Source organism: Pelmatolapia mariae, linkage group LG12 (genome assembly GCF_036321145.2).
Source record: "Pelmatolapia mariae isolate MD_Pm_ZW linkage group LG12, Pm_UMD_F_2, whole genome shotgun sequence".
NCBI lineage: Eukaryota > Metazoa > Chordata > Actinopteri > Cichliformes > Cichlidae > Pelmatolapia > Pelmatolapia mariae.
In genome coordinates, this window is record NC_086237.1 from 22,078,378 (window position 1) to 22,088,959 (window position 10,582).

General features: G+C 40.7%; 1 protein-coding gene across 3 annotated transcripts; it reads left to right on the plus strand.

The window, feature by feature from the left end:
* The first annotated feature begins 600 nt into the window (after positions 1-600).
* Positions 601-9,168, plus strand: tent2 (terminal nucleotidyltransferase 2). Of its 3 annotated transcripts, XM_065471850.1 has the most exons (16): positions 601-672; positions 1,027-1,178; positions 3,528-3,629; positions 3,732-3,855; positions 3,934-3,987; positions 4,094-4,208; positions 4,286-4,374; positions 4,482-4,539; positions 4,850-4,916; positions 4,996-5,072; positions 5,224-5,352; positions 5,443-5,486; positions 5,973-6,109; positions 6,741-6,832; positions 6,932-7,011; positions 7,107-9,168. In XM_065471850.1, the coding sequence occupies exons 2-16, from the start codon at positions 1,063-1,065 to the stop codon at positions 7,191-7,193; spliced, it is 1,371 nt and encodes a 456-aa protein (XP_065327922.1). In that variant the 5' UTR covers positions 601-672; positions 1,027-1,062; the 3' UTR covers positions 7,194-9,168. The 3 variants fall into 3 exon arrangements, with proteins under 3 accessions (XP_065327922.1, XP_063346522.1, XP_063346521.1); XM_063490452.1 differs by having other exon boundaries at positions 3,732-3,987; XM_063490451.1 differs by having other exon boundaries at positions 637-676; positions 3,732-3,987.
* Positions 9,169-10,582: the final 1,414 nt, after the last annotated feature.

Sequence of the window (10,582 nt, forward strand, 5' to 3'; positions counted from 1 at the left end):
AAAGTATTTTTGCATTAAGATGATTCCCAAGGAAAGACTTGGCATATCTCAAAACTGTGTGCAGTGTGGCCTTAAAAACATTGTTAAAATGGGACACGGTGAGCGCAAAATAAGAACTGGTAGGCGAAAAAAAACTATCTACAGCAGATGAACAGTATCTGAATATAGATACTAAAATCAGGACAAATCCAGCAAAGACCCAGCACAGGTGTGGGGCTGCATTTCAGGCAGTGGTCTTCTGGATCTTATTGACGATGGAATTATAAACACAGAAAAGCATTGGCCAACTGTGCAATACCATCCGAAAAGCATCTGATATGCATCAGCTTCATTTTTCAGAATTACACTGATTCCAAACACACTGCTAGTGCAGTAAAAGCATAGTTGAACAGAAAAACACATTGTGGAGCACTACGAGTCATGGATTGGCTTCCCTAGAGCCGGGATCTCACCATATATCATAGATCATACATAACAGTGTGGGATCATCTCGACAGAAAACAGAACAAAAGGCAGGCAACACGCAAAGACGAGCTGGGTGGGTGTTTCCTTTAATGAACTCGCGGATACGGTCCCTTTAACTCCCGTTTCATGACGTCATGGCATCAATGCGGAAGTATGTACGCAGGAAATTAGCATCTTCAGTTTTGTTTACATGTGACATGCAATTTGGTAGGTGTGTTCGTGTTTTTTGGCTTCAGGTTTTGGGTGAATATTGTTAGAATTTAGTGAAACATTTCTCCAGATGCCCCCTTCATTACAAGCATCACAGAAACGCCTTTAATTTTTACTGTTGTCTTCAACGATGTTTAAATTAGCTAGCTAGGCGCTGCTAGTCACCAGCTAGCGAATGTTAGCTTGCTACACTGCGCGTTAAAGTTTCGATTTCCCGAGTAACTTTTTCATTACTGTTAATATTATTATTGGATAACAGATGACGCCAGTTTCTCAGTTGACAGTTTCTCTTCCGGTACTCATTATATGGGCTTCAATATCTTCTTTTTTTTTCTTCTTTCGTACCATCAGCGAAGTTGATGCTGGAGCTCTTTAAAGAACCACAGCATGTTCCCCCGCAGAACTACCCCACCGAGGGGACGATTAGCCTACAGTAACGGTCTGCATCCACCGGCGCCCCAGAGCTACGATTACAACCACCAAAGTCTGCCAGGTGTCAACAGGTGAGTCCCGTGAATGGAAAAATTCGAGTATCAGTGTCGGGGGTGTACTGGACAGCAGCTGTTTCAAGATGAACTGGAGTAAACTTTGTTAGCTGTGGTTGAGATTCCCTGTTGTGTCGGTGCGTTTTGTTTAGAGCTGCAAGGGCTGGTTGATTAATGTTAATATTATTGATAAGTTGATCGATTTTATTTGGCACCTTTTTTTATCGTTGAATAAGCGCTGTAGTCATTTAAAAAGAAAAAAAAGTGAAAGAAGATAGTAGTTTCCTATATATGAGACTAGGATGATTTTTCTGTTTACTTGATAGAAAACTGATTATGTAAATATGGATTCTGGTGCTCAGACAGTACACATCATTTTTTAATTGGCCAACTGGTCTGCTGGAAATTACAACAGGCAGTGTTTGTCAATTTTATTATAGTGAACTTAATTTAAAACTCTTGATGTGGGGAAACTGAGCCAAAGTCAATGAAAACTGAAATGTTGTTGTGTACTGATAACACTAAATTAAAATGTAAAAATTATTCACAACAGGAATTTTTCATCAAATTTGTCCAAACAACAAGAGAGGATGCATATATTCAGTGTACACTCACCAGCCACTTTATTGGGTACACCTGTTTGAGGCTTGTTAAAGTAAATTAATACCTAATCAGTCAATCCTCTGGCAGCAGCTCAGTGCATTTAAAATATTTAGACATCCTTGAGATGACCTGCTGAAGTTCAAAGTGAATATCAGAATAAGGAAGAAAGGCTATTTAAGTGGCTTTGAACATGGCCTGGCATGTTGGTGCCAGACAGGCTGGTCTGAGTATTTCACAACCTCCTGATCTGCTGGGATTTTCCCACACAACCATCTCTAGGATTTACAGAGAACGGCCCGAAAAAGAGAAAATGGCCAGTGAGCGGTAATTCTCTTGGTTTCCTGTGTTTATGTCATATGACAGAGGAGAATGGCCAGACTACTTTGAGCTGATAAGAAGCCAACAGCAACTCAAATAACAAGGTTTGTAGAAGAGAATCTCTGAATGTACAACACATCACACCTAACAGCAGCTGGGCTGCAACAGCAGAAGACAACACTGGATGCGACTTCATTCAGTTTAAAACAGGGAACTGTAGCTGCAATTTCCATGGGTTCACCAAAATTGGACAACAGAAGACTGCTGTGACATTCAAATGGGAGCGGGGAGGGTCAGAATTTGGTATAAATGGCATGAAAGCATGGACCCATCCTGCCTTGTATCAATGGTTCATGCTAAGGGTGGTGTAATAGTGTGGGGATATTTTCTTGGCACATTTTGAGCCTCTTAGTATGAACTGAGCATCATTTAAACACCACAGCCTACCTGAGTATTGGTGCTGAGTGGTTCATCCCTTTACCACAGTGTACACGTGTGGTAGCTACTTCCAGCAGGATAACACACCATGTCACTAAACTTAAATCATTTTAAACAGTTTCTTGAACATGGTAGTGAGTTCACTGTTCTCAAATAGTCTCCACAGTTTTCAGATCTTAATCCAATAGAGCACCTTTGGGATGTGGTGGAACAGGAGATTCACTTTTCGGATGTGCAGCTGACAAATCTGCAGCAACGGTGTGATCCTGTCATGTCAATATGAACCACAATCTCTGAAGAATATTTTCAGTACCTTGTTGAATCTATGACATTAAAGAATTTTTGGAATCCTGAAGGCAAAAAAAGGAAAAGGGGTCCAACCCAATGCTAGCAAGGTTAACTTATGCAGTGGCTGGTGAGTTTGTATGTCAAGTGTTGCTAAGTATAGAATCTCTTGAGATTGAGATGTCAGCATACCTTCATTCCTCTGAACTTCTAAAGTCTTGCTCCTGACAAGCACCAACCATATTATAAATATATCCATCCACTTTTCTAACTGCTTATCCACTTCAGGGCAATAGTGGGGCTGGAGTCTTTTCCACTTGTCATTGGGTAACACAGAGAAGCAGACAACCATTCACACTTGCATGTCTGTCTTTGGACTGCGGAAAAAAGTTGGAGTATTCAGAGAGAACATGGAAACTCCACACAGAGCAGCTCCACGTGTTTGAACCCACAACCCTCTGTCTCGCAGTCATTTTAAATACAAAATCCTTATTTTAAATTTAAAAAGGCAATAATAAATATTGCATTCTAACTTTTATCACATTTGTTAAGGACAAAGGCCAGGCGTCTCGCTCTGTATGGATTCATGCTTCGTGGCACCCGAGTGAAAGAAAACAAAACAAAGAAACTGAAAAGTTATCTTTTTTTCATCATTTATTAGTGGTTGCTTGTTTTAGACGTTTGTGTTCTGTGCAGTAAAATGTGCATATGTGTTTTTGTAAGCTTTCCTAGGCTTGAGAGATTGCCTTCTTATGAATGGAACCCCCCACCATCCACCTCTACTGTTCAGCCTCGTCACATGCCAGCTATGATCAATGGGCGCAAGTATGTCACGTATTACTATTTATCGATCCAAGAATAACCCACATTTGTCCAAGTCCATTGCCTTTTACATGTCTTATTTCTTTGTCTTCGTGTGTCTTCCAGGAGGCAGAATGATCAGTTCAGCGCTCATCATGTGAAGCGCCAGCGTGTTGACACCCCCAGCCACCACTTAAGCAGTCCACCTTTAATTCATAGCCAGCCTCCACATCATCGTACCGACCGAGCGGTAGCAGAGCCCTCAAGATTATCTCTCACTGGTTTTGATCACTCTTATCCCAGCCCTAACTTAGACATCCACCCTCAGGTACCCGCTGTGCTGGAAAGCTCCAGCAGTCTGCATGCCAACGCTACGGAAAAGGTAAATTCATAAGGACTTAGTCTTTATCTAAGAAACGTGAAGTCTGAGCATGTTTACGTGTAGATATGTTTGGTTTAGTCAGCGTCACATGTTTATGTGCCCTCAGCTGAGTTGTCAGATGGTGGAGCTGTTTGAGGCGTGCCAGCAGCAGCCTTCAGATTTGGAGCGGAAGGAGGTGTGCCGCGCTCGTCTGCAACAAGACATACAGCAAATCTTTCCATGTATGTATGACCTGTACATCCACATTCTGCTCTGTCGTGCTGCTTTGATTTTTATTCACCATGTGCATTTCTCACAGCTGCGCGGCTTTACTTGACTGGATCATCTATGAACGGATTGGGCTCCCGGTGCAGCGATGCTGATATATGCCTGGTTATCAAGGGAAATGTAACTGTCTTTGTTTCTGTACCGTAAATGTCATGGAAATGTGTAAAATGTGCAGTCATAGATGACTTCCTCTTTAACACTTGCAGTGTTCCTTCTTTTTGTTCCAGAAAAAGAATGATGCTCTTCGTGTTCTTGGTCGTCTCCTAAAGTTGTTCAAAACCCTCTGTGAGTAATCAAATACCAAATCATCTGTAAAAACAGAATTCATTGTTAACTTTTAAACGGTCCTAGACATGTCTGTAAACAGTGTCATACTTAGTATTGTGTAAGTCACTATTTTTGCATATATCTAGTAAGTTTTCTTAACCAAAAATACAATTATTGGTGTCCTTTGTGAGCTCTGATATGAAGATTTTCCCTTAGAATTATGCTTTTGTCACTAGGGGGAGCTGTTCACTTAGTGGAAAATGGGTTTCTGTTTATAGAAAATGAAACAAATGACAATGGATCTCATGATGTTTGTTTTGATTTTCAGCGTATGTAGAGAGGAATCAGCTGATCAGAGCCAAAGTGCCAATCCTCAGGTTCAGGGAGAAAGGCAGGTGAGAGCAAAGCAGTTACTGGAACAATCAGAAAGCAGATTTATGATGTTTATGATTCTCTCCGGTCTTCACTCCATAGTGATCTGGAGTTTGATCTGAATGTCAACAACACAGTGGGCATCAGGAATACATTCCTTCTGAGGAGTTACGCCTATGGTGGGTGAGACGGTCAATAAGACCAATTTTGTTCATGGCAGCAGCTTTTCAAACTTCAGCTCTGCCTGTGATCATTTGTTTTTAATCCAGCTATAAGCAACGCATAGGTTACTTGTTCTGACATACTGTGTTTGTGTGGTCTCTCTTACAGCTGATCTCAGGGTAAGACCCATGATCCTCGTCGTCAAGAAATGGGCACGGTACAATAATATCAATGATGCCAGCAAAGGAACATTAAGCAGCTACACGCTGGTGCTGATGGTCCTGCACTACCTCCAGAGTCAGTACAGTCACACGTGCAGAAAAGATTCCTCCCACTTGTTCTTTTGGCTTAGACTGACTTGATTTGTATATGATGTGTTTTCTGTAGCTCTTAGTGAACCTGTCCTCCCATCTCTACAGAGGGACTACCCAGTAAGTATCTTCTTTGCATTTTGAGTCATTGAAATCTCTTTTTGACAATGTTGTTTTCATTTAAAGCCATTTATAAACAATATTCTTTTTCTTTTGTAACCTACCACTTATTAAGATAATTAGCTACTTGACAAACTGTTTAAAGAATCTCTAATGGCTCAGTCACACTAAAGAACAATAGGACGAAAACTATGATCAGACTGGCTGCAGTCACTCTAAGACAGGCAGGTGAAGGTTTGCAAATAAGCGCCATCTAATTTATAAATGCAGACAGACATGCCGACATGTTGCTGGCGGTCTGAGTCAGCCTGTGCCAGCAAGTGCAACTCTTCCGTGATGAGTTTATTTGCATTAGTGGATTCAACTCAACTGGTTGCATTCTTGTTATGTTCCTATATAAAAGCAAGGTTTCCGAGCGTGTGTCATAAGTCTCCTTCACTGCTTTCCTTATTATGTTTTTTTTGTCCCGTGTCTTGATTTTAACAGGAGTCATTTAATCCTTTAATGAACCTGGACATGGTTCCAGAGGGACCCAAACACATCCCTCCCTACATCTCGAGAAACCAGTCCTCTCTGGGGGAGCTGCTTTTAGGATTTCTCAAGTACTATGCCACAGAGTTCAGGTATCTTCCAATGAGTGTCATGTTGAGTGGCTCTTTACCGTGTTGATTTTCTTGCTCCCATTCTTCATCTCCAACTCTCCTCGCCAACTCCTCCTCCTCCCTCTCAGTCCTCCGTTTCTCCTCACTGTCTTCTGTCCCACTTCCTCCTCCCTGGTTTCATGTTTCCTGCTGAGAGGCAGGAGCAGGTGAGACCTTTGGCCTTACACAGCACTACCATGACATACCACGATCCCTGTGTTTGCAGTATGTTACCATACCATCCCAAAGTGAAAAATCAGACTAACATTCACGGAGCAAACGGTTTATAGTGTCAGTCACTTTCAAAAACAGTGTCAAATATTTTGTTCCTGTATTATATTGTGCCTATCTGGTGTTCACTGCTAAATGGTTATGTGACCCTCTTGTAATTCTGATAAAAATAAGGGCTAGGTTTTGTTTTTTCTTTGTTTTCATGACTTGAACTAAAGCCATCTCATGCTTGGAAGAAACTTAATCTGTCTTCACTCTGTTTGGAATAAAGTAGTATGCAAAGGCACTGCTGTAATCCTTGAGGCGCTTGAAGATTGCGTTAACTTTCAGTCTAACGAGCACTGAGTGTAATCCCTTTCCTGTTGCTGTCTTTGTCTTGCAGTTGGGATAAACAGGTGATTTCTGTGCGAGAAGCCAGAGCGTTCCCTAAGAACAATTCTAAAGAGTGGAATAACAAATTCATATGTGTGGAAGGTATGCAGTTTATTGGAAGTAACAGGCCACGGCCACCACCATTTAACATCAGCATCGCTGATGTCCACAGTAATCCAACAGTGACTCCTTTTGTTTCAGAGCCTTTTGAAAGAAATAACGTCGCCAGGGCCGTCCACGAGAAGCTCAAGTTCGATGCCATTAAAGCGAAGTTTGCTGAGGTACGTTGAAGTTTTGATAACTGTGCTCGCTCTTCATTCTCCAAGCCACTACCGGCCAGATATGAGTTATTCATAATCGGCTTCTGTCTCCTCAGTCGTGTCGGTTACTACACGAGAGGAAGGAGCTGAACTCGATCCTCCCTTTCAGAGCCATCATCATTAAGGAGTCATCCAGGGGATGAGAGATTCCTCTAATTAGATGAGCTAACTGGTGTCCTCTACCTCAAGACCGTCTCCTGAAACAGTGCAACAACGTATTGATGCTCTGAGAGAGAAACCCTGCTGCCCTGGCACCTTCACGGCCGCTTCCGTATCTGTGTTTTCTGTGGCTGTAATATTCAAAATGACCCACCGACTTCAAATGCATTGCTGTCAAATTTGTGTAACGGAGGATAATGCAGTATTTGAGGGAAAAATTTATTTTATAGATATGCTAGAGGCCTCTGAAATTAAAATCCTGTTACCTAAACTGATGACAGAAAAATGCTGAACCTGTTATAAGAGATGGATATTGCTGCTATATGGCCCGTTTTCCCTGCAGGGAATATGTTTATCAATGAACTGGAAGATGACTCTTATGTAAAGTTAACTTAAATGGAAGCAGCAGCATTTTATTTTGAAAGGCGAGTCCCAGCCACTGATTAAATTTCCACATTATTAGAGCCATACTGCACAGCGTTGTATTTAAAAACGATTAATCTCTGCCACGTATTTACATGTACAGTCTTTCATGTTTCTGTCTGGACCAACTTGTAACATCAAAGTTTATTTTTTATTTTTATAGGTCAATAGTGAGAATGTGGTGGATTTAAACACTTCAGACACTTTTTGCTTAAAACCGCATTAATTGCCCTCTAGTTTCCCACGCTCACCGCCTAAAGCTTAAGTCAGTGTTGTAATTTGAAGTGCCCTTATTATACTCATTTAAAGGCTCCTAAATGTCATTTGGTTCTGCTAAAATTCTTTACGCGCTTCAAAGTGTAAAAGAAATCTCCCACTGCTTTGCTGCCTCTGTCTGAAACACACCTTTTGTTGTCTGGAGTGCATAAAAATTCTCGTATTCACTCTTGCAGTCATCTGCAGAATATTTGGTGTTCGATTTCTCGTAGCTGAAACATTTTATAGCTGGCTACCAGAAGCTGTACGTACTGCAAGCAGCTGCCTGCGCCTGGACTTAATCAGGTCCTCACTGTTTGTCTGAGGGCATATCAGACTAGCTTAGGTCGGGAGGTTGCCAGTTTGTTACCTAGTGATGTAGATAAGTAACTGTAGAAAAGCCTGGATTGCAAATGAGGTGTTTCGGGCAGTTAAACAGCTGCATTTTTGGCTGTTATAACTTTGCAAGCCTTTTATATGCACACAAACCTTTCAACAGACTTAAGGAAACCCCCAAAGCATGATAAGGGTACTTTTAAGTCACTCGAGGGCTGCAAAGAGGCCAGACTCTAGATTTTCCCCCTTCCTGCAATAACTGGTCCATATGTCCTGCATCAAGAACTCGTTGTCTGGTGTAAAGGCTGTGCAGTGTCATTTTAGAAATGTACTTGATTTATTTGGGCAAAACACCTGTTATCCACTCATGTTTGGATTACTTATACATAGGTTATTTAAAGAATTTACACTTTGTGTAAATTTGTCTTTTCCTTCCTCTTTTTGTACATTTTGTGAATTACTGACTTTTAAATGTTTATTTAAAAAAAAAAAATTAAATCTCTAAAGATGTATGATTGTTTTCAATGTATATTTTGGAGCTTCATGTGAAGTCCACTAAAATCTTGGCTATGCAAATAGAAGCGCCAAAATCAGATTAAATTGTACACGGGCTTCTTTTTGGGGGGTGGGGAGGTGTTGTTCGTAATCACATGTCAGACCATTTGAAAATGTAACCAGCAAATTAAGGTTTAGGGACTTTTTTTTTTTATATAAATACCTTGCAAATGTTTTGAGCCACCTTTTATTTCTTTATATTTTGAGCCAGACCTTCTTGAGCAATAGTTCTCCAGGTTTTCTGGAGGTCTTTCAAGGTTGTTGTTTTTTTTTCTTTGGACATTTACTGCTTTTTCATCCATTTTCCCTCCGGTTCTTTAATGTTGTTTATTGACTTTACACTGATATGTGAGTCATTAAAAATCACACCTACCCTAGGGGATGAACCAGTGTTGTGTCTACTTAAAACAGACAATTTAGAAAAGACTGAATCAATACTGGCAAATTTCAGCATGGTGTTCATTGTGGCCTTAAAAATTTTGATAAAAATGGACAGGATCAAAGTAGAATATGTTTATATATCTACAACAGACTACCAGTATTTCAATGCCATGTGAGAAATGCATCTGGCCCTTCAGTTTATACATCTACTGATCACTAAAGCCTTATCAGAAATGCTCTGGTGTATATCAAGAAACCATTCATAAGGAAGGGAAACGGGGAGAAAAGGCTGAACTATGCCAAATGAACGTGAATTTGACTGCAAATCAGTGGCAACAGGTCAAAAATTTTAAATTTTGCATTCAGGTTCCAAATTGTTATCAATATGCACAGAGGAGTTCAGGAGAGAGGTACAACATTGAGTGTCTACAGCCATTTGTAAAACACAGTGTTGGGTCATTTCAGTCGGTGGTGTTGGGGGATCTTGTGAACACAGACAAGCAGCCATGCAATACCATCTGGAAACCATCTGATTGGCAACAGCTTCATTTTTCAGCATGAAAATGATCACAAACACAACAAATGATTTAAAAGCACACTTGGACAGAAAATCTCTGCATTTATTTCCCATTTTCTTAGCAAAATATAAGGCTTAAAAGACTTTTGCTCAGCTGTATTAAGAGAATTTCCCAAGCACAGTGATGCAACCATTCAAAGACATATCTTTAACCAGTTATACAATATTTTATTTATTCTGCATCAATTAAAATTCAAAATCAGAGATTTTATCCACATGCGCTGTGCTTAACTTGGAACAATCATATCCATGGATGTGACAAGTCGGTGATCTTTGGTTTCCTCAAGGTAATGCAGTTTATTCACTCTCACCCTTCATGAGCTTATGCGTATAATTCACAGATCTTTGAGAAATTATAATCTTTTTTTTATTATATTATTTGCAGCCTCTCTGGCAGCAGTGTGCCACTTGCTTTTTGTTCTATGGTTTGACGCCCTATTACAACTTGTTTTATGACTCCTGTATAGTTCTGGTCAGCGGTTAGATAGCTTACAAGATATGTGGGTGCATGTGTGTGTGTTGCCACCAGCGGCAGGGGGGCAAGCGTAGTGTTTCAGCACATGGCCTATATTTAACTGGGGGAAGGGGATTTTGAACTTAAAGCCATACTGCCTCTGTCAGCTGCCACTGGCACACACAAAGGTGCAGTGAAACACTGCTTTTTTTTATAATTTTGAAACTCTAAATTCTTAATGTTCACTGTTTGTGTGTTTGACTCAGTCTCTACTGATACGCACCCCCACCAATTGCTTTGCCCTTGTCTTACTTGACTCCCCACTTTTCATTCCCGGCTCTGTCTATTTCTGTCCTTCGCTGAGTCAGATGGACGTCTCCCAACTTAGAATG